At 43.3% G+C, this 24,571-nt stretch overlaps 1 protein-coding gene and 1 long non-coding RNA gene across 5 annotated transcripts in view; one reads left to right on the top strand and one right to left on the bottom strand.

Annotated features, from left to right (window-relative positions):
• LOC105195650 overlaps positions 1–24,571 on the top strand; it is a 264,949-nt gene that overhangs the window by 121,494 nt on the left and 118,884 nt on the right. The window lies entirely within an intron of this gene.
• LOC105195661 (homeobox protein prospero) overlaps positions 19,441–24,571 on the bottom strand; it is a 29,637-nt gene continuing 24,506 nt past the window's right edge. For 2 of the 4 annotated variants that reach the window (XM_026136398.2, XM_026136399.2), the window contains exons 4-5: positions 22,118–22,277; positions 19,441–21,310 (exon numbers count right to left, since the gene is read on the bottom strand). In XM_026136398.2, coding sequence (XP_025992183.1) covers positions 21,131–21,310; positions 22,118–22,277 — 340 coding nt within the window. In that variant the 3' untranslated portion in view covers positions 19,441–21,130. The remainder of the gene's footprint in view (positions 21,311–22,117; positions 22,278–24,571) is intronic. The other 2 variants (XM_026136400.2, XM_026136401.2) reach the window with 1 other exon arrangement.

Below are 24,571 nucleotides of genomic sequence, written 5' to 3'. Positions count from 1 at the left end.
ATGGATTTTAGTGTTTATTATTCTTAAATTTTTGTTTTTTTTTTTTTATTTGGAAAATTAGGACCTTCCCGCGTGCCGAGTCGCGCACCGGCCACTCGGACACGTCGGGAGTTCTTGTTTAGAAACTCCTACCCGCGTTATGCTTCTGTCGGGGTACCCGCAAGCAACACTTCCCGGGCTGCGCGATCGTCTTACATCCCTTCGCAACCGTCGACGGCACGGTTTGCGCTACCGCTTGCTACCGTTGTTTCAATTTTTCCTTTTTGTTTTTATTTTCGTTTTTCAACACGAGTTAATAGAGCTCGATGGGCATAACGGCCTAATGAGAAAATCAGGATGTTAATTTCCACGGTGTGTAAAACGCACGGGTTATCGCGAATTCGTGGGCCAATTGTGCTTCTCCGTTTTCTTCACCTACGCCCGTGTTACGCACGGCTTTTACGACGTTGTGTAATCACGCCGTGTGTGTGTGTGTATACGTCGGTTCGAGAGGCCGCTCGACCCGCGCATCGGGGGAGACACGCATCGATCGCGTTGCGATCGATTTTTGATTTTTATCAGCGAGCCAGAACGGGAGGCGATGTCCCTCCCGACCGACTCTCCGATCCCGTTCCGCGGGTCGATCTCTCGAATCCGTAATCTCATCCGATTTTCAACTGTGTTGCGAGCGGGCGGGCCCCAGTCTCGTTGACCATGGCGTGTGTGTTAAAACTGGTCGCCGTGTCGCGGCGGCACCAGGCGGTATACTGTATACAAATATCATTAAGTTTTATCATTACAATATAGGATCTTTTTTCTTGTTAAGTTTATGTGGCATGTATATACGCATTGTCATGGGAAATGAGAACCAGTCTTATGGCGCCTGTCTGTTAAGCGCAGGCATATTCTGTAACGTAAAAATATATACATCATCTGTGTGGTATGTATAGTGCTGCTCTGTAACTCAAGATTTTACATCCAGTTAATTGCATCTCGTTTAAGTCCTGTACAAAAATGTTCAGCTACGCTTTGAGGCAGATTCAGCCCCGATCGGGTAAGCCCGAGTCGCGCGCGTCTCCCCGTAACTGCAGCATTTTCTCTAATAAAAGAGAGACGATTACGAGCTACGAGCGGGATCGCTCTTGGGAGCGATCCTCTCTCCTTTCTACGCGCGCGTGGAGAACGCGCGACCCAGTCTCACGGGGCAAGAACGAAGCGGACCCGCGGGTAGGTTACCATTGTTATTTTTTTGTTCACAAACTGCACGGCAACTAGTGTTCTGTTTATCAATTTTTATTTCTGCTGTTACGTCTGTCTATTACTGCTGCATATGGTACCTGTTATTGTGTTACGTATGCGTATGCGTGTGCCAGTGTCATATTACGTGTCCTCGTGTAAAATGTCTCTGTCCCGTGTCGATCAAATATGGTCGTGTGAGGATGGCGTAATCCGTGTGGTGTCCTACTAGTGTGTGACCAAACGTCTCCCATACCTTATCATCGTCGTATTATCATTAAATATCATTAGTATACTATATATAATATTATATCGAAAATAACGGATAATACAACACGTAGGGAATCGAGGGGTTGCGATTGGATAAGGGGGCAAGGGGGACTAGAGGTTGAGGATAGTTGGTGTTTTCCGTTGGGTGAGTGGGTGGGTGGCTCGAGGGTTGAGAGGACGTCGAGGGACTTTGGTTACGGGGAAATCGAAAGGGGCGCTAGCTGCTAACACCAGCTTGGTGGTTGTTATCTCGGGGACGCGCGTCCGCGCTCGCGATCGGTGCTCGAGGACGTGGTCGTCGCGGGAGACGCACCGATCGACGCTCGACGTCGAGGTCTTCCACACACACACACACACACATACGGGAGAGGGCGGCGGCCGAGGACGGCCGTCGCGACGCGAGATCTCGAGCCGATCGTCGAGTGCTGGTTCAACTCATCCGGCGCGACTCGCCGATCGCGAGCGCTTGGGCGGCATTAATGAGCGGCGGAGCTAAAGTTACATGGTCTCCCCACACGTGTGCGTACAATCGTAAACGAAGTCTTTTTCATTACAAGTCTGTCTACTAAAAACACTAATGATAAATACGTTATCCGGCGGGTTCTTTATACTGACTGGATTATATTCCGGAGGATTGATTGAACGGGAGTTTGGCGGGACGTGGCAGAGGGCAGGGGGGAGGGAACGGGGAACGGGGAGGGGGGTTGATGGTGACGGCTCGCGATTAGATCCATATAGGTAATTACCGGGTGAAGGATCTCTGGCTAATTGGTAATCGGGCTGGGACAGTTATCGTGGATAAAAAGGGGGCAATTGAATGATCCACTGAAGATGGATGTTCAAGGGGGACGGGGGGAATGAGCGGGACTTAAAACCGGGTTACTTGGGTTACTTTTAATCGCTTGCTTATTAGAACTGGACTGGCTGATACAACTGGTAGAATACAAGTTTTTTTTCTTTCCTTTTACATACGGCTATTACTTCGATATACGGTAGGTAGTTAGTTATGTAGTTGTCGACACACAATTCAATGATTACTGGGCGTTTACTGTTTATACTGCTTTACTGTTTGTTTAATTGTTAATAATTAAGTAAGTTTAATTGTAGTTAGTTAGTTAGCTCTTACGTAGCTCTCGTCATTCATAGTTAATGTGGTTAAATTCTACGCTTGTATTTGGGAAGTCTTAAGGGGTTTCGGGAAACGGTGAATGTGGGTAGCGCCGTGCGCCGGCCGGTGACGATACGATGCGATCTCGCGAGAATCGGGGTGCGGCGTGTCGCTCGATTCCGAAATGAATGTGAACGTGTGTTACGGACCATCCAGTTACGGATCGGAGCTGCTCACGGCACGCGTCTCTCGGCGCGATCGTCGATCGCCGCAGGATCGACACGCGACATGCGGGTTACTTTGATGGGGAGTGGGAGAGACCATAGTACACATATATATTATGTAATTATACTTATCGCATAGTAATTGCATTTAATTAATACACGTGTGTATTATCGGTGCAAAGCAGCGTTCCGAACTCCTTGCACGAACCAAAATATTTCCATAGGGCGTGGATAGATAGCGTGTGCATGCGAGTGTGTATATATATATATCTGTGTCTGTGTACTCGTGTGGGCGTGTGTAGTACGTGTGAGTAGACATCTTCGTCACATGGACGCGTGACTTTTCTCTCTTTTTTCTTTTTTGCGAAATATCGTTTCGAGCGGACGATCCTGTCAAGAGGACGGACGTTTCCGAGGACGCGTTTCGGGCGCGTTTCCCGGCGAATTGTACACGAAGCTTTCATACGTCGCGATACATGCGTTACTACGGTGTGCGGCACAACTCGTGCACCTGGTCTCGGAGGTATCTTATTAAGCGTACGCGTGTCACGCGAGGACGATAATGCCCATGGGATAGCCGTGGCCTCGTTTAGCGCGCATCTAATTGCGCGCCAAGACGAGGTCGAGGCATCGTGGTATTGTGCGCGGATTCGTCCGGAAACGCGCGACGTTGACCACTCCGGGTGTGCTCCTTTTTCTTTTTCCTTTTTTTTTAGTAGTTGAATTAACAACAGAACGTCTCACTACGATTTGATATATTTTATACGCATGGTCCCGATACGAGTTACAGTAATCGGCGAACGTTTGCTGTTCGCGTGTATGTCTGTGTACCAAAGATAATTAGAGGACCCCCCCTCTTTCTCTCGCAACGACGTGCTACGCTCGTCGTCGTCTCGTTAGCGCATTTAACTACGGCACATTGATCTTAAGGGCGCCGATTAACAGCGGCGGTCCTCTCGACGGTGGTCGTCGCTCGTGCAATAGTGTTTGAATCTGTTTCTGTTCTGTACGCGTATCGCGTACATGTGTGTGTGTGTGTGTGTGTGTGTATGTGTGTGTGTGTGTATTCATGTCCGGCTTAGGATGAAATAAACGGGCAGCGGGCGAGCACCAGTCAGGCTTTGGGTGGGCGTTCGGTCTATGTCGGGCCCCTTTGTATAATTTTAGTATTTTTTTCGTATAAAATCAACACTGAAGGCACATTCTATCGGACGAGTCGGCCCAGTGTGTGCTGTGAGTGAGAATGGGCGCGGGACCCGAATCCACACAACTCATGTGGCCGCGGCAAGCCTGGCATATTTTTGCTGCGGGCCCACGGGGGCCTTATGCACCCCCGTTGCTAGCACGGGGCAATTATAATAAGGGTAAGAGGGTAGGAGAGGGCGGGCTAGGGGAGGAAAGGGAGGATAGGGTGTAATATTAAGCGGAGATATCTTGGTGGCAGCCGCGGCCGGGCCCCGCGCGAGAAACTGTTGTTTCGTGTGACGGTTATTTTGATCCGGTTGCCTTCGTCTATTGCGTCGGGTTTTGGGGGTCTGTTCATTTTTTTCGCTTAAGTCGAAATGGCTATTTCAAAATTGAGAGCCGGCCCGACGCTCGCCTGACTTTGCCCAGGCCAAACACAATGGTCTTCGGGGTACTTAGTGCCCGCAGTCGCGCGCGTGTCTCTCGCGGCTACGATTCCGCAATTCCGACCAAGATCGCGCCGCGTCTTGGCTGTAATTTTGACAATCAAAACCGGTGATTCTATCGAGATGTCGGATAATAGAGCAGACGTAGTTTAGTTTATTGCGGCTCGCAAGGATCAGCGGGTAAATCATGAAAAACATGCATGCTTCTATATGGTATTATCTGTAACTAAGGCATTTTTATGATCTGGTGAAGAACATTGAAAATATTTCCCTGAGTATATAGAAGATAATTGCGAAAGCTTGTGTTCTTTGTTGAGTTCTCCCTTTGTAACCGCCGGAGTCGTCGACGACGGATCACATCGGGATACCTGTGCTTCTGCTGTATCCTTGCGGGAGGGAGGATAAACCTAAAACCGGTTAAAACGATCGGACGTAATCCCGAGTGGATTGTCTCCGATCGTGTCTGTCACGTGTTCACTGAGTTACTTGACGTTATCAATTATCACAGTTCAACGTGGTCTTCAACGGATGATCGGACTCGAGCCGTTCACGCGCGAACTCCGGGCACTGGGATTAAAAACGTGAAGAGCCTGCGTGTATCGTGATACGTGTGTAGCGTATGTGTACGAATATGTGTATCACTCTTTTATCCTTTGCATTATTTTCTTTTTAATTTCGTCGGAGAAGGAAACATTGCTCACTGGCGTGGAAGAGCGTAGAACCGGAAGCCGTCGCTTCGATCGATCTTGAACGATTGAGACTGATGACACATCTTTGCGCCCTTCAAGTATTATACGCAGCGTATAATATTTGATATTTGATTTCTCTCGACGAAATGCACGTCAATGAGCACGATGAAATTTTCGATAAGAGGAACGCCAATCATTCTCGTTCGATCGACGCGTTCGTGTTACAGTTCCGCGATTTATGCGTGGCTCCTAGAGGTCGTCTCTAAGTAAATTGATAATACTGCTTTCCCCTACTGTCCGTGGCACCCTCTGATAACGGCGTAATCTATATAACAGTCAGGTGGATTTCTCCAAACGGTAATTGAGTGCCATACAACGCGCGCCTCCTTTCCACGCGAGCTACACTTGTTTCGAGGAACAGAACGAACGAGCAATTGATTCTTCGTCATAATAGTTCGGCCTCGCGGCGTTTAACATGTCAACGATTTAAGTAACCAAGCGAGAGAAACAACGGAACACAACTAGCTACTTTATTATTTGTACAAAACGAAGAGGCGTCACGACGAAGAGCTAAAATCATGCTCGAAAATGGAAGCGCGCAGTTGTGTGACAGGCACTCATACGTGTTCAGAAAGACTTACTAGCAATAAAACATCGTTAATACGAAAAAACACATTCGATAAATCGAAGCGGTACTTAAACTATTGCGGAATGTATAAAAAATCTCGGCGACCGGGAAGATCGCGAGGGACGGTATCGTGCGTTCCGAGGCGACGATTTAAGAGAAACAAATCGTTCGCCCAGCACGAGTATCGCCTGGATCGAGTCTTCCATCGGTCGCCATGCGTCTACGTACTCACTAGAAAACTTAAACTCAACAATCAGGCGAACCTATGGTCGGGGACGTCGATCGAGAAGAATATGGTTTGTCGCGTCCGCGGACGCGCTTTTACTGACTTTATTTCCTGTAGTAATTTTACTATTTTTGTCCAATGTCCCGATGCGTGTATCATCGAATGCGAAGTTCTCATCGATAGACGTCACATGGTACGCGTGCTTAAAAACAGAGGCAGAGGGCTCGGTAGTTTCTCACAGAATTGTCCCTTCTAGGCTTCGCTTTCTTCTGCGTTTCGGGCCTTCGCTTTCTTCCAAACGATACTTTGCGCGCGGAGGGCATTCGTCTTTCGCGTTCCAGCGAAAATTCTATTGATAGATTTTTTCCTCTTTCCAATTCGTTATATTCACGCGAGTATTATATGCTATTGCGATCTCATGTGTTTGTAGGTGTGAAGAATATTTCCCATTGATTATATCGTAGACATACGATATATTGGTTTAGGAGAATGCTTGGTTAACTGTGATTATCGAGAATTTGTCAATTGTCAATTAGCACATATCACATGATGCGAACTTGGAATTACTTTCTTCTTTCATCGTCGAAGCGTTTCCCTATCTATGTTTTGGCATAAGAGATGGAGGAGAGAAGCTGTGAGTAGCTTCTTCGTCACTGTCACACTGTGGCTGCGTGGATTGATCGAATTTAGAACTCAAAACCAGTGTAGCCGGCAATATGTATCGTATTCTATGTATTGTACTTCTCCATTGGCTCGGAGAATAGTAAAACTAAAAACCAGTTTTAACGATATTGCGTCTCTTACACCTTTCATAGAAAATTAGCGCTTCGTGATCTATATATACTCTATAGTAGATTCTGTTCTCTTCCTTTCGCGACGACGGAATCGTAATGCACCTCCGCGCTGGCTCCAGTTTTTTCGTTTCAAACGGGAGGGTTTATTTTATCCACTCTACACATCTTTTCTTTATATTTTTGGTCAATATTTATAACTCTATCGAATTTAACGGTTCAATATGGTTCTTTTTTTTTTAGTAGCACCGAATCTTGTTTTTATTTTAAATACGGGGTAATATTTCCGGTCCACTTATGTTAAGAGTTTCGTGATGTCTTGGATGGGTTTTTGTGAGTAGAGGGGCGGGGGTGGGTAGATTAGGGGCAAATATGGGGGTAGGAGGAAAGGTATCGAGGAATATGGTGGACTTGTATAGGACTCTCGATGGATAGCATAGAGTTCCAAACGCTCCGTGATCTACAGACATTCAATATTAAACAGATCAATCAACTATGTCGTCGTATAATACCACTAGGATAGTTCATAATCGTTAAGTTATATCAATAATATAATCATATCATTAGGTATCATTAATGCTGTGTGTGTGTTCTCTTCCTCGTGTGTGTCTCATTATACTTAAGTCTCAAGTTACAAGCTAGCGTATAAATGATGGGTAAGAAACGATCACTCCGACGGCGGTGGATCCTGCTGGTCCGATCTTCACGGAGTGTACCGATCGGCTTCCCGCTGCGAATCCGCACGCTCGGACCAAGGTAGTGTCGGATACAGCCGCCGCAAAAGCGTCCCACGCACGGTCGATACACCCCTCACGCTCGACGAGGCAGAATCGGTCCCGTCTCGGTGGATAGTTTTTTAGCCACCATGTACCGGGTTGCCTCGTACCGTTTATACTATATATCATTAATCGTATTATCGTTATGTATCATTACTCATTAATTATTTAATTAATCGTTAGGTATAATTCAATTAATCGATACTCTTAACCCCTTTATCGTTTAATTATTATTGTTAGGTAGTTTATAGTTTATTAGGTTTCGATAACGCGTACGGATTGGAAGCAAACCTTGTTCACGTGGGGAAGGATCACGGGAGGGGCGTTGGGAGGATGAGCTGGCTCCTGCGGGTTGTCACGGGGGCAGGTTGATGTCTCGGAAGGGACGCACCTGTTGTCCCGCGCGAAAATCTGCGAAAAATCAGAAAGTCGAATAGCGGATCTCCAGTGATTCCTTTTCCTTTATTATGTGTCACTCATTCTCTCTCTTTCCCTTTTACACTCCTCTTTCGCTCCCGTCCTTTCTCTCCTTCTTACGTACCCGCTCTTTTTTTTTTCACTTTCCGTTATGCGAATTGCTTAGAACGCGTCACGTCTTCAACGAATTGCAAGTGGCAAGGTCTGATTCGTTTTCGTAAGTCAATATCTTGGGCGTTTTTAACTTCGCCTGCGTCGGCTCACACGGTCATGTGTGACAAATTTTTTTTCTATTTTGTTTTTCTTTCTTTCTTTTCTCTCCTTTTTTTTTAAGCTTTCTCTCTTCTTCCCGTACTACGCGTTCGATCGCGTCGGTATGCTCCGCTCATCTGACGGGACCAGTGATCATTTCTCTCGTCCCGGCGTGGCATCTCGTTCTTCGTACTTGTGCGATCTCGTCCCGTCTCTCTGCTCTTTCTTCCAGTCCTTCCCAGTATCTCGTCCTCGGAAGTACGATGCGCATCACTTGGAATCGTAATGCCGCCGCACTACTAAAATCGCCGTCCATCGTAGGATATGTACTGCGTGTACAGCGTATTATGACGTATTGGAAACTTAAGTCGTTTACTATTGGTATTATATTGAGTTCTGTTACTATTCTGCAATCGACATACTATGGCACTCTGCAACGAGGAATCGATTCGCTTTATGTCGTTGAAAGAAGGTGCGTGTACGCTGCAAAAGTAGTCCTCCCCCTTTTTTTTTATTGCACGACGCATCGCATATCGTGCGGGACGCGCGTAATCGCTGCGTTAATTCTATCCTACATTCTGTCGTAAAGTCTGTGTGTTTCTTGCGGGGAAAAACTGAGACTGACGGTCTAACGAAAGGACATCGATACGTAAGTAGCAAAACGGAAAACCGGTGTCGGATTCAAATCTCGACGAGATATCTGTCTGGCGGAGTACTGTGGTAAAATGTGAAAAATAAGTGCGCGAAAGTAGGATCGTCGGTGAAGTATCGATTAATACAATAAGCCGTGTCCATCGATCGGTGACGCGCGGTAATCTCTGCATTTTATTGCTATTGCCGTCATTAACGGAACGTCGTTGACATATCGTTCCTTGGGAATAATCTTCCATCTCTTGACGATATCCACGATTAGATTGGATGTGCAGTAGCAGTTCGCGTAATTATCACCCGCCTCGGATACGATCTAACGGATAGTCGCTATCGTGATAGCGGTACGAGGAAAGCTGCGAATTTGCGAGGCGTTACGGGCCGGCCGAGGCACATCGTATTTTCCGAGAGCGCCTCTCGACGTATTCGTTGCGATGCTGTATATGCGCGTACTGTATCGGTGCGTTATTACCTCGCGTGCCCAATGCTGATTTGTCGATTACTCTAAGTTTCAAATCTCTTGGAACGGTACTATCTTACGGAGCGCCTTGCGTTCCTCAGTGCTGGAAAGTATCGGTATTTATAACGTCGTTATATCAGTGCTTATATCGTGGTAATTGGATAATTCATCGAGAGTCACCGTTGAAACGACGACGGCTGTTGCTCTCATAGCGTTAGCCATGCCTTTTATCATCGTTACTCTGTAGCAATTGTGGCTTTGGCTGGATAATTAAAGTGGCCGCGTGTGGAAAGAAGTGGTGCAAATGCGAATCACGCGAAAGATTCGAAATAAATCTCAATTTCAAGTACTCGCGCGCTTCGCTCGATCCTTTTGTTACTCGAGCGAATATATCGTTTTTAAATTTTATTTTATTGTTTTTTTAATACAGTTTCTTCATTTGTTTCAAAGTTTATTTTTCCTGGTGAAATATTCGTGCAACACTGTGATAGTATTTCGTTTGCGCGCGTCGCATGCATAGCCTCGTCGAATGCGTCGTTTGCGCCAGACTTTTCTCTGGTTTATAATGTAGATCAGTTACATTGCGTTCCTCGGTTCTTGGCTCTCCCTCAGTCGTCACAGTCGAGTCTCACGAAGATACGCTCGTGAAAAGAGATTATGGATGGCAAGGAATACCGCGGATCTCTACGCGACGAGATAATGATACGCGACCGATCCCTCCTCAGCGCGTATGCACTGGGTTATTAGTGCATCGCTTTTCGAATCTCTCGGATTTTCTGCGAATTTTCTGCCATCGCGCCCCGGTCGCGGGGAACGGTGAGTCGACAGTCGTCCATCTTCCGCATCAAAATGCTGTTCTCCGCTTCTTCCTCTCTTCCATTCCACGTCATCGTCTTTGCTTTACTTAGCAACGAGCGTCCTTACACTAATCCCGGGTGACCCATCCACTCGCGTCGTCGCTTTAATTACATGCAGGAAGTGTTTTTCTTCTATGCGCGAGAAAGGCTCGCCTTCTCGTCGGATAGGTGTGTTTCGCTTCGTTTTTTTTTTTTTAGCTTTTACCTCTCTCTCTCTTTCTCTCTCTTTTCTTTTTCTCTTTTGGAGGGGAACACCTTGCGGGGAGCGTGGGGTACAGTGGGACGTGCAAACGGGGACGGGCGACTTCCCGGGCAATGGGAGGTAGGGGCTTGGAGGACGGGTTGCGCGTCCACGACGCCGCATATATTTTTTTTTTTCCATTCGTCGTCGTGGACACGAACCGCGAAAATTTCGAATCCGACCTGACGCGGCGGGAACAGAGAGATCTATTAATTTTTTTTTCTTTCGATGGTTCGGTGGTTTGCTGAGTTAGCTGCGAGGTTTCGAAACTTCCCACCGCCGGCGGAATATAATATATCGTGTATATATATTATATATTTATATATTTATATCATTTTTTTTTTATATTAATCTAAAGAGTGAGGATTGTGGAAATAGGTCGAGGGGGAAGATCGCCCGTCCTGTGTTTTCCACGTGCCCTGGAAAAGTATATACTAAGGCCGATTTTGGTTAAGAATACGCTTCACTTTTTTCATCTCTTTTGATCAACTTTTAATTTTAACGTTAAGGCGCAACGTGATAAACTTGTACTTTTTTCCTTGATGTGTCTTTTAGATTCTGGCCGAAACTGCGTGTGTCCGTGTGCATGTACATGTAACGTGTGAGTCCCTTGTGGGTGTGTGTCGCGTTCGTGTACGTGCGTTTTCGTGTACGTGTATGTGTGTGGATGTACGCGTATGTGTGGGTGTGCTGCATCGCGATCGATGTTCATCGCCTTGCTGAGCACTATCTGTTGTGTGATTTCGAGCGCGCGCGAGAATACGCGCGTCAACTCGCCGCGCGTCCTCTCGCGCGTCGCCTGCATTTTAGGAGCTGCTTTTTTTTGGTGTCTGCCAAAAAACGGAATTTTTCACTCTTCGCCGCAATAAGGCGTAGGTAGGCGTCGCACGTGTGCGCCGTAATTGGCTTTCGAAAAACTTGGCATTCGAAATAGTTGCGATTGCGTATAAACATGGCGCACGCGTACACGCACTTACGCCTTCTTGCCCTACTCTCTGTGTGTAGTCTTGTGCGCAACCGAAGATTAGCAATCAACGAACAGAATTGTTCCTCGTGCCAAAAATCAACCCAGAAAAACGCCGGTAAAAGGTACGAAAGGAATTCTCGCGTCGAAAGTGGTTATAGTATCATCAAACATCGTAATGCATGTATGAAAGTAGTCAGGTTTTCCTTTGCCGGAAGCTCTGTCTCTCCTCATGTGGACCCCCAATGTGAACAACGCGCGATCGTGTGTCGCCGGTGAAAACCAGGCGAGAGATCGCGATTCCTGCGAGCTGGGCTATTGCAACTGAATCCGGTTTTAAGGGTCACGTGAACGAAGTGGCCAGTGCAAAATTTGTCGAGACAAAAATATGATTGCCTTTTGCAATAATTTGTGCGTTCAACAGTCTGCTCATGTACTTTTCTTCCTTTTTTCTCAAATATGCCCATTTTTAAACACTTAATCTAGTCCGCCTTGCTGCGTCATGCAGTCCCAAGACAAGTTTTATTATCTAAACAGTACTAAGCAGCGATTCAAGCCTCTTCTATCACGTGACTTTTGCATAAATAATTACTGGTATAAAATTGTTTGTGTCGATCATGCATGTACTCTCGGTACACGAGCGTCGGCGGGTAAAGACAGAACTTCTGGCCTAAAATGTGGCTTGTGTGAATGGTGCCCCGTCTTGGACCGAAAATACGGACTCGCGGGGCGCAGAAAAACAATTCCCACAATATCTTACAAGACATTCCGGCCGACCGAGCAAGTCGCCAACTTCGTCATTCCACTTTTGTGCCCCGTTACGTCGGCTATGTCGCTCGTAGGAGACATTATTTAATCATCCTTCGAACCTTTCGCCCGTGCTACTTTAATGTAGAGGAAGAGTTTTTCGTTGCTGCTATCTACAGAATTAATTGACGCGAACGTTCGACGTTTGATCGTCCCGATCTAGACGAAGTGACGAAGATGGCCGACAAGGCTGACAGTCGTGCGCCTGTTCACCTCATTCTGGAGGGTCTGCGTTGTACATCTCCGAGGAGTTCCTTAGACTCAACGCGGCGATCTAGCTCACATCCTCACACATCAACGTAGGTTTACTGTTGTTTGTTGCTTGCTGCTAGTCCTCGTCTCTCTCTCTCTCTCTTTCTCTCTATCTCTCTCTTTCTCTTTGCTTCTTCATTATTAAATAAGTTATTCTTTTTTTTGTCTTAATACACCTACGATTCCCTACACGATAATACGTATAATCTAAACACGACTGCTGGTTGAGACGTATGCGCAAGTAATATACTCCAGGAATACAGGCATTACATGTTCTCATTCTCATTTCGTGTGTGCTTCTCTTGGTACACGCGTGCATACAATTCACACTCTCGTTCCTTTTCGCCATTCTCTCGTTCTCGCTATCTTTCACTCTCTCTTGATTCACGCGCGACGCAGGGTCGCAATAAGAATCGCAGACGGTAAGAAGAAATATTCCCATTAAATACGGAACGTTGATGCTCGTTTCGAAGGAGCTTCACGCATTAGCGGAAAACTGTTAGATGATAGATACGAAATGAGCATGGGGATACTGCGAGCATGTTGCGAGCGATTGGGTAATATATATATATATATATATATATATATATATATATATATATATATAGTACGAAGCCGTATATATATGAAAATAACATATAGCGTGTGGAAGCGAAGGCAGACCAGAATAACCCAATTTTCTGTCAAGCAGGATTTGGTCAAGATTCATTGTTCCTACACTCTTTGTTCCTCATACTCTTGGTGGCCGAAGGGTTGGATGGATAATGACATTTGTGATATCTGCCATTCTCGATGGTTGTGCGCGTTTTGCCTGCTACTCGATTCCTTTTCTTTCTCTCTCTCTCTTTCTCTCTTTCTCTCTCTTTCTCTCTTTCTCTCTCTCTTCTGTATCTCTGAGTCGAACGTCGGACCGTGCTGGAACATTTATTTGTCCAATGGTTCCTTTTTCTCTTCCTGCCTCGATCTCTCGTCACACGTGTCACATGTAACCTCAGATTCTCACGCACATGTATAAATATTTCTCTGTCTCCAGTCCTCTCTCACATTCGCGCTTACTGTCCCACATTCACGCTCGCGAAAGATTTGCCAAAAGTATCGTGCACGAAAGGGTGGGGAGGGGAGAAAATTCCGTAATAACTTACATTTACAAACTGGCCTAATAATTTCTCCTCTTAAACTCTCGCTTTTCCTAATTTTATCATTTACTAGTCTTGACTTTACAATACATATATGCGGACCTCCCGGTAGGCAAGGAGGTCGGCTCTCTCTGTATAATTTCTTCACTTTTTTTAGCAATTTTTTTTAGCACATTCACTCCTCGTCTCTCGACTCCGTCTTTCACTCTCTCCCTTTCGCTCGTTGTCCTCTGTTGCATCCGTCTCGCATTCACTCACTCTTTCATACCCTTTCACTCTTCATCTCTCTTTCTCTCAGCTAGGATCGGTTTGCGCCGAACGTCTTTTGCCCGTGGCTCCGAACTCAGTCCGAAATCGCAATTCGTATAGATTTCTTTTCAGTCGTGACTTTTTTCCTCGTGCATGTTATACATATGCGTCTCTCTTATTATCTTCGATCCGCTTTTATTTCCCCCTGCATGGTTCAACTCGTCCGAACAAAAAAGATCACCTGTTGAGATCGCGAGATTTCGTGGCTTCAACGACGGTCGCATCAAGGACACTTGGCTCCCTACACGCTTCTACACCATCCATAATTTCGTCGGTTTTCATCTCTCTTTCTCTCTTTTATGAACCGCCATCCCTTCCATCCCTCGTCGCCCACCCACCCCTAAACGCCCGACTGTCACGGATTTTCCGAGAGGTGCTCTCTTTGATGCTCTTGAATCTTGAGCGAGATTATTGCGACGTAAACTACTGACGATCGACGTTCGATTCAAGACGAGAAACGTAAATGTTTGTTGCGTTATAGTGAATTACTGTTGAGGCGGGAGCTGGAGTATGCACAGCCTCCCGGCGCCTGCTTTGTAAATTAAAATCTGTTAATATTGAGATGTTAACTTTTCACGGTCCACGATTTATTAATATTAATAAATGAAATTGCAAATTAATTTAGTTAATACGAGAATCGAGCTTGAAGCAGAAAATTTGTAATTTAAAAATCTAAAATTTGATAACTTAAAAATCTAAAATTTTTAACATGTATCGATCAAATATGTAGAACGATATTATAACGCGAGATAAGTTTTTATAAATTAATTAACGTAAAAAATCAATTTCGATGAAAGGATTTTATATTTGTTTCTTGTAATTAATACAAGCGTGAACCGTAAAAAGTTAAGAATGGTTGCGAGACAGGAGTATCGACTGTCCTCGCTTTGCAGTTCTGTAAATAAAATATTGTGAATGTCTACGGCTTCTCGTCTTGCATCGTACTATCGGAGGCACGAAATTATAGATTAAGAGACAACGTAAAGCTTTCGACAGCTTATCGAGGAAACTCAATGTACAATCTACGTTAAATCGCGCGACGCCGGAGTAGTCGACGGCGTCCCGACAGCACCCTGTAACTTAGAATTACGAATTAACGATCCATATACGCGGTGATATGTCGATCGCGCCCGAGGCCACCGAAGCCCCCGACTGATTTTTTAGAAACATTATTGGGAGGTAGAGACTCGGAAGACCTCTCGGATTCCTCGGTCGGATTTTACTCCCCCGTTCTCCTGCCCGACTTTTCGAAAGTCGCTCTCACCTTTTAATCCCCCTACCAAATGTATTGTAGACTTAACATGCTACGTGTACTACGAGATTATCACACAAAGTTTGCTCACTCGGTGTCAACAATCAGTTTCTTTTTTCTTTTTTCTCTTCTTTTGGCTTACGCACGCGATCTCACATAGAAACATAGTTTACGCTACAAGTCCCATGCTCTCTTTACAGATACTCACTCTCTCTTTCCCCTTTCATTCTCACATTCGGTCGTTCTCCCGGGTTCGCTCCTCCACTTCGTTCCTATCGCGCGCGCGAAAATTCGAAAGACGCGATTTCCGCCTCGCTGAAACGTCACGGGGGAGATAATTTCCAGTCCCCCCTTTATCTTCCCCCTTTCTCTCTGTATACTACCGCGCCACTATCGTAATCGCGCACTCGCCATAATAAATATACCCTAATTATGCTCCTAATAGTTTGAGGAATTATTATTCTCAATGAATTCGTCTTGAATTCCCACTCTGCCTCCTTCGCTTTCTCTCTGGTACCTCTTTCGCTCACTCTCATTCTCACTGATTTCTCTTGTTATCACGGCTTAATCTCAAACTCGATAGTAATGATCGTAATAATAATAATATAATCATATAATAATAATTAGTTTATTAGTGTGTTTTTTTTTTTTAAAGTAGGTATCCTCTTCCTCTGCAGCGTGATACGACCTTCCGCTCGTCTTTTATCTTTAGTTAATCGTTTATATAATAATAATAGCTTGCAAGTGTTAACGTTAAATACTATTACTTACTTCTGCTTACGTGTCCTTAAAACTTACGCGTTTAGGTATGTACGTATGCTTATTATTTCTTCCATTCTCTCGTATTTCGTTCTCGTTTTAATTTCGTTCCGTCCCGTGTACTCGTTTCTCCGTGCGTCGGCCCCGCTGCATAAAATGTAATATAAACGGCGAGTCGAAAGACTTTCTTACATTTACTTCGTTTCGTAGATGAACGACTCCAATCTTTCGACGGGAATGTGTGTGTGTGTAGAGACGCGGAGCGTCGCTACATCCTTCTCGCGCATCTCGTCGATCTCGCCGTCTGCCCTTCTTACGTTCGTTCCGTTCTCATTATACGCGCATCCGTAATATCGTTGCGAATTTGCCCCTTTCTTTGCGCTCGTGCCGTTCATTGCCATGCAGTTCCATTACCGCGATCTATATCGCATCGGTAGTTCGGGACCAGTAGCATCGATGGGGAGGTAAAGGAGCGCGGCTGCTTCTCCCATTCGATGAGAGAAATTTCGGCGATCGCGTTGAACCACCGGCTGCTATTCGTTACCACATTGTTCAGACACTTTTTCTCCTGAGTCTCGAGTCTCTTCGTGGCTCGAGTATGTCTGCCATAAGATCTAGAACGATTTGTCCTTCGCGCTAGGAGCTTCGATTCTCGGTCGACGGAGAAATGAAAGAAGCGGACTCTTATTCTTACGTTTTTCGAATTCGTAGATGGCCTCGAAGGATCACGCGAGAGTTTACTTATGTGTCATAATAGTTTCTACTTCCCAGATTTTTGTGAATAAGCGACCATACGAAAATTCCTCTGATGTTTCAGCTTGTCCACCGACAAAGGCGACTGGGGATTTAAATTAACCTTGAAGATTTTTTACTCAGTTTAGTTTTTCTGTTTGTCGCTTTCCAAAAAAGCTTGTGGTCATACTCCAGTGGCGAAGAAGAATGTGCGGAATCGAAATAGTTAAATAATTAATTTTATCTATATTATGATACGTACATATATGATTTACGGCTTTTCGAAATTAATTGTCCAAAGCAAAGAAGATGAAAATTTTATCGTGGTATTTAAATTTCATTGTAGCACGGTTACGATTTACAGAACGTCGGTTTAATGTTGCAGTGATGGTTAATTTTTTCTGAGTACGGATTATGTTTAAAAGAGCGGAATGATCATTTTTAATTTGCTGAAACGATCGTAGACATGTTTTACGTATGTATGATCACCGCTGAAGTTACGAAAAGTATTTCACTTCTCGTAAATTCAGTGTAATCGAAGAAAAGAGAATGAGAACGATAGTTAATATCGAATTATCTCATCGGTGGCGTTGATATTGAAGTAGCGTATATTTTATGTGGCAAGAGTTGTATTTCATACTGATATCTGTCGTCAAAAATATTATGTAACGTTGTGTTGCTATTAATAATTAACTGAGATGCTATTGACACGTATCGACGTGAAAGCGCAAAGCTTTATAGGATCGAGGAGCTTGTATAATGCGAGAAATACATTAAAGATTTGTTAAAAGGGATTGTTAAATTAGATTCGAATGTATTGATATCTTCATTTGTTTTTTGTTAGTGAAAAACCAATCACTTTACTAAACATTAATATTACAGTTAAATTTTGAATATTACCGTTTCCAATTCTTTTCGTATCATTAAATCAGAGCCTCTTAATGACCTTTTAATGTATCATGATACATGGTGATAAAAAGGGATAGGATATATCTGACAGAAATAATCATGATAATGCAATTATAATAAAGTTAATTATAAAAGTAAATAAAAAATGTAAAAGTAAGTTTCATCAGTGGCAATTGGTAATCAGTGATCAAATAACATAATATCAACATAAATTTTTAAGGAATAATTTTTTACTCGTGTTCATTGCTTTGATACGAATGCCAAGCGACCCTAGAGATTGCGACGAGCGAGTCAGCGAGTTCAGATAACGCGTATCCTGCAATCCTCTTTTATAATATCGAAATATCTTCCACATTGCCTCTTATGCATTGCCTCACTATTCCTGTCTCCCATTATAAACATTTAGACCAAAATCTTAGGCCAGTGCCGAAGGAGTTGCTACTAGTTTAGCAACTAGTTTAGGCCAAAGTCTAATGTGTATTACGTAATAAAAATTGAAATTTTCAAAATTTCGTTCTCGCTCCTATCGTTCTACAACGCGTGTTCTAGTTCAGCTTGAAAGAGGCTACTCGCCTCCATCCTCGTTGAACTCGCTGATCGCGAATTCTCTGGTAGGACATTCGGATCTTTTTACACGTTTTTATTAAGAAAAAAAAAGAAAAAAACGTAGGCCTGGCACGCAGTCGAGAATGTTCTGAATACGCCAAATCAAGACCTTTTTTTCTTTTTTTATATATAAATAAATATAGGAAAGGGTATCGTAGATCAAACAATGCAGAAATAAAAGTAAAATTCACGCAAAATCAGACGCAAATAAAAGTTTAATTTATTTTCTCTTTTTATTGTCGTAATTAATAAATAAAATAATAATCAATAAATCGACCATTAATCAATTAAAAAATAGTGACTCGTGACTAGGTTAAGACTCACCGCTTGCAAAAAGATGTGTGTGTTTTTTTGTGTATGTCCCGGTACAAACTACTGGGTATAATTTTAATATAATCATTATCATAATAATTAAATATACATAATATAACTAAAAATAAAGCGTAATGTCAAGCACGAGATAAATAAGCTTGACAAAATTGGAAAAGTAATCGGAGGAAAGGATCTTGCTAAAACAAGATGAGGATAAAAATTGGTAGCACGAAAAAGCGGCGTGGAAATTGCATGTAATGGAGAAGAAGGCAGGGTTAATTTTAAATTAACTAAATTCTCTCCGCGAATGACAATTTCAACGATGACAATAATAATATTAATAATTATAATTATTTTATACTAAAATTGTCATATTGATATAGATAATAGTGAGTCTAATAATAATATAATAATATATTAATAATAATATAATAATAATACAATAATAATAGTAATATAATAATGATAATAATAATAGTAATAATAATAGTGCACGTAGTAGCGAGAGTAATGATGAAAAAATAAGAATTAAATTATGTGCATTCGCTACCACTGGAATTATCCCTAATAATTTTATACCGTCTCATAATGTATCTACAGGAATTTCTAGCGAAAAAAAGGTCGCAAGTAAAAGAGTATAAAGACGCCGTTTCTGATTTCTCGCACGTTCGCGCGCGTGATTGCGTGGTGCAGGTTAATACGTGTACGTGACTGATACATGCATGTCGCGTGTCCGTGTATGTAAGTCTGTACGTATAGGATGAGGGGGGGGGGGTTAATATAAACGGTGAAAAGGAAGCGCGTTTGTGCAACCCTTTGGCGCACGTCTTCTTTACGCTACTTTAATCACGCCAGCATTCGTCTCTTTTTTTCGCTTTTAGAAGTCTAATATTTATAATTATTATCGCATCGGCGCACGATTATATAGCATTTCACTCTTTTCTCTTTCTTTTCTTTTCTCTTTTTCTTTTGGTTTGCAACGCTACAGCTGGAATGCCGCCGGCGCACGATCTTCACACAGACGTTGCATCCGACCTGCATCTTCGTCGCCCGTACTACTTCCTAATCTCGTCACTACGACTAGTCTAATCTCGTTTATACAATCAACCATTAATAAAAACAGCTATGTATATTGACCCGTGCACCGATCTTCTCAATGCAACGTATGCACTCTCGACAAACGTACTCTTTATCGACCCGACAAGTAATGCTCAGCGAGCGAAAGGAAAAAAAAGAAGAAAAAAATTGCGGGAGAACGAAAAAAACGGAGGAATAGCTTTTCCTCGACAGATAGGAACAGGTTCTTTGTGCGAAAATCGCTATGAGCGATTACTCATGCGACGTTACGCATTTGATTCGCGTGAAGTCGATTCTTTGGTATTGATGCGCGCACGATCGTTTTCTCGCGCCACGTGTTTAGATATTTCTCATCTAATTTTCACGCACAGTGTAATTTAATAGCCAAGCATTTTCACGTCGATCTCGAACCTCGTTGGTCGGTTATACGCGATGAAACGAAATTATGTTTGGGAAAGATCGATATTTATATTTTGGTAACGGAAAGTATCGAGGCGAACCTCGACCATTTTTAACTAATGCATCAGAGATTTTACTTTTCCTGAAAGCAAGAAAAAAAGGTATGCTACAGATTGCATAAGTGTCCTCTTATCGAAGTATGAATCGCCATTAGGATATTCATTCGGCGATAAGAAGATTTTCAGAATTTTTGACAAGGAGCACCGATTTTTGCAAATGATGCTACTTGCAGAGTTCAAAGTAGGATAATTCGAAATAGTATTAGCGCAAGGTTTTCTCCTCATCCATAAATGTTTCTCTATAGAAACGGTGCAGGATGAAAAGATGCCCATCCTGCATCGCTTCCCATCGACGAAGATTCCACTTCCGGTTCTCGTTCGAAGCGGAAGAGGAATCGCCGTGCGACGTTCAGACTTAGTCAATCTTTGGATATGCTCGCAAACGTTCCGAAAGTCTCCATTTTTCTCTGTGAATACAACCCTAGCAGTGTCATCGTCTTTAAATCCCTATTCTTATTGTGTGATGTAAAATTAGGCGATAACGAAGTAATTACTTCTACGTTACAAACAGATCGGACAAAATCGACGCTAAAAGCTATTCTCGCCGTTCGTTGACCACGCATTCGTCGTGCTTCTTCGTCTTGTCCCAGGAATCACCTTCTCGTTCAGTTGAAACAAGAGGAACGTCGATGAGCGTTCGACACTTTGCGACTGTCGAGTTTCGTCAGCCGTAGACTCGCAGTATTTTTGTTTTTTTTTTAATGGACGTATGTCTTATGTATGTGTGTGTTGGTGTGTGCACATGTGTATGCGTACGTTTCTTCTGTCTTTCCTGTTTGATTCGTGATTCGGTCACAGCCTGATCCTTCGTTGGCATCTTGACGTCGCCCTCGGACGTCGATGGTGCCTCTGTTCCTTGGCTTTGTCCGTGTCTCCTCTCCCTTCCTAGCCCTCGTTCGTTTTGCGATATGTTATTTAAGGATACCTGAACACGCACTACGCGAAGGACGTGTACCTCCTGGCGGATGCGATCCTCCCTCGTTGGTCGTTCCTGATTATCGGGAGCCGACGAGCGCGGGCGAGCCCGCGCACCACGAAGAGCAAGAGCCACGCGACCTCCTGATTCATTCGAGTTGCTCCAGGAAGTTCGGGCTCTTGAAGTACTCCGGCACCGGGTCGTCCAACCTCGAGATCACCTTGTAGATGGACTTCTTCCAGCTTTGCTCGGAGTCCTTGCCGCCCTGGATCGCTTTGAAAAACTCTTTCAGCGTTTGTTCCACAACGTACCTGAAGTTAGTGGGTACCTGAAAGTTCCGCGCTACCGTTAGTGCATGCGGTTATACTACGATAGCAAAGTGCATATTAGCCTTATGGCCAGCATTTTTACAACGAGAACCGTCATCGTGATACCACGATATGCGATATTCCGAATAATATATATATATACAATTTAGTTTAATAATACAATTTCATATATCTTTTCTTCACAAGATTGCAACATGTACCTTTTAATTCAATTAATTCTAAATTATCTATCAATTACTGTCTCTCAAATTATCTATTTTTAAGATGTAAGCAAAGAAACAATATTACCTAATTTATTAAAGCATTATAAATTAACTATTATATCAATTAATTATTAATTGAAGGGCTACTTAAGGGTCTCTAACGACAACATCATATACAACTTAAGAATCTGAGAAAATCTAAATATACGAATTAATTTCTTTCAAAGTCTAAATTTATTGAATCTGCTTGTTTTATTGAATGTTTAACATGCGCAGTGTAGCCTTCAACTAACAGTGTCATAAGTAGAATCTTATTTCGATACTCAATCAAGCAATAAATATTTTACTCATATACTTGTTATGATAAAACGTGCAAACACAATTATAGTTACAGTGAACCACAAAGACGCACGTGAAATATTTTGTAAAAATATACGACAGATACTAACACCGAAAGCTTAATTTCGTAAAATCGAACGATCGACGATCCGGCGTCATTCTATTAATAGCGAAAATATACATGCTCGTCTTTTCTCAATTCGCGAAATAATATCGGGTGAAAAATAAAATAAAATGTAGCGTGTGCGTGTTCGTGTTGCGCACCTGGGGACCCCATACCTCAATGTGGTTATTACGGTTGTAGTGAAGGTTGAGAACCCGGTAGATTTCGGAGTCGCCACCGACTCGAAGATCCTCGACGTTCTTCACGCCCTCCGATACTGCTTGTCTCGCGTATTTCTCCATTTGGATGTAATAGAACTCCCTGAAATAGAAAAAAATGCACACAATTAGATGCAGATCGTTTCGTCAGTACGCACAAGTACGATACACAATTTGAGTGTCTACCATATATATATAATATACAATTTGAGCATAGATTACGAGCCTCAATATAATAAACTTAAGACGTCGAGGCATCAATTAATAATAAATCTTTCTACGTCATCGCGGTTGATTCTTGTCTCGCTCGATTTCCCCGCGACAGACAACGACAACGCTAATGCGTCATCGATAATTAATTAAATCGATGCTAACAGTGGTCTGACGTAAGCGGAAGGAGATGAAAAAAGTAGAAAGGGGACGACGCATATGGAGAACCCTATACGAAGCTCTTCTCGACGTTAAGCGAACAGACGCAAAGAGATGATGAAAAAGCTATCGCGTCAGGCACACTAAAGACATCGATGCTCTCGCAATTCTAGCCAGTGACGTATAATCAACGCGAAATTACGCATTCCCTTCCATACGATCTGCGCCAGGAAAAATCGGCCGTTCCCGAGTTTACCTTTACGTTCATTAATTAATGCAGAAAAACAAACGTGACTCGTTAATTGATGTATAATTGATATAGGAACGGCGATCCGAGCTTTCGAACGAGAGAGCAGACGCGGAGGGTAGCCCTCCTTGCAAATGACGCGCGTGTGGAAGGAGAAGAAAAATATGAAAAATACGAGCGCACTGTGTGCGCCGAGAGAAATTTATTAATACCAAGTTCAGACTGTATTTTTTCGCAAAATTATATTTGTCTTTGTTTGAATATTTCGTTTGTAAGCTTTCGAAACGTTTTCGTCGAATTTCGAATATATAATTTCATTACTTTTGTATGTAGTGTCTTTTTAATAAATTTTATTCATTATAAATGCGGATAGAAAAATGTATAGAAGCTCAAAAGACGCGACCTACGACTTTTTTTAATGCTTCCATTGACTCTCTGGTTTTGAAGCTCATCTTTAGCGTATTAGCATCACTCGAGAATATCCATAGTAGTAGAATCGTAAGTAGTAGCGTAAAATAGTCGGTCAGATTCTTCAGATGCAATGGCAGAGCGGATCACCGAGAGAGTGCGATTTGTACAAGTCATTTAGCGATTTGTACAAGTCGCTTAGCCTTCATTGAGAGCAATTTTTAAGATTGCTTCCGTCTGGCGGATTGGAACCAGATTTATTTGAAAAAAAAAAATGAAAAAAACAGAAAATAAATAATGGGATGTTTAGAGGTTTAAATTAGTAGGACATTTTTCAAAGAATGTCAAGCCGTTTGTTAAGTTCCCGTACTCGCTCACGAAATTCCTACTGATATTGTTTTTATCCGTTACGCTTCGAGATTGGGCAAGGTCGGGAACCTTTCTCTCGTCGAAGGAAATAACGCATTCTTCCGCAACGTTCACCTTATTCACAGAACCGCTGGAGGAAAGAAATAATCGTACAGAGACGAAAGCAGATACGAGAAGGGGACTCTCTTCGTTCAATTTTGAATTGGTTTACTGCCAATTAAGATAATTTTCCGTGCTCTTATCAGCAGTCAGTCGGAGAAAATTACGCACGCGAGAAGAATCGAAAGAGAAATTTCTCCATCATCTCTTCGCGCATACCCGTCCCTCTTCATCTCCTCGAACCATCACCGTTACCATCGGCGAACCGCCCCCGGTTTTGTTTTATACGTGTGTTATACCTGCGCCTATAATCCTTACTCAACCACTCATCGACCGCATTCAAGCTCGTCGGATCGCCAAGTATAGGCGGAATGTGGCGGAGGTAGTGGTAGACTGTGTCGCTTACGTGCCTACGTTAACGTCGTACATCCTGGCGCACGCGATGCTTATGTACGTGCGACACATGTGTCTATAAAGTGCCTAATTAAAACAGACACCCGCGGAGACGTAGTGAGAGCGGGATCGAGAGACGAGATATTGGTCGTATAATGGGATGCTCGAGGGCGCGAGAGTGTTAGTTCCGAAGTCTGTTTGAGTGCTAGAACTTCCACTTTTTGACCTTCAAGTGCAGACGATAAGAGCAACGGCGAGTGAGAGAGACTTATGACGAAAGGGAAAGAGAGAAATAAATATGTGGGTGCCACGGATGATGGGGGAGGGCAAGCAAGTGAACGAGTGAGAGTGGGTCGCGGGATCGTTCATTATAATATTGTACTATTAGGACGATAATAAGCTCTCTTCGGGATTTCTTTGCGTTCCATTGCAACGGGGCGATTCTCAAGCGAAAAAAAAAGAGAGAGAAACAATAACAATGGAAATATCGATAAGAAGACAGAAAGGAGGAA

This window comes from Solenopsis invicta, chromosome 4 (assembly GCF_016802725.1).
Source record: "Solenopsis invicta isolate M01_SB chromosome 4, UNIL_Sinv_3.0, whole genome shotgun sequence".
Lineage (NCBI taxonomy): Eukaryota > Metazoa > Arthropoda > Insecta > Hymenoptera > Formicidae > Solenopsis > Solenopsis invicta.
The sequence above is the reverse complement of the archived record's forward strand: the minus strand, read 5'-3'. Positions and strand labels throughout refer to the sequence as shown.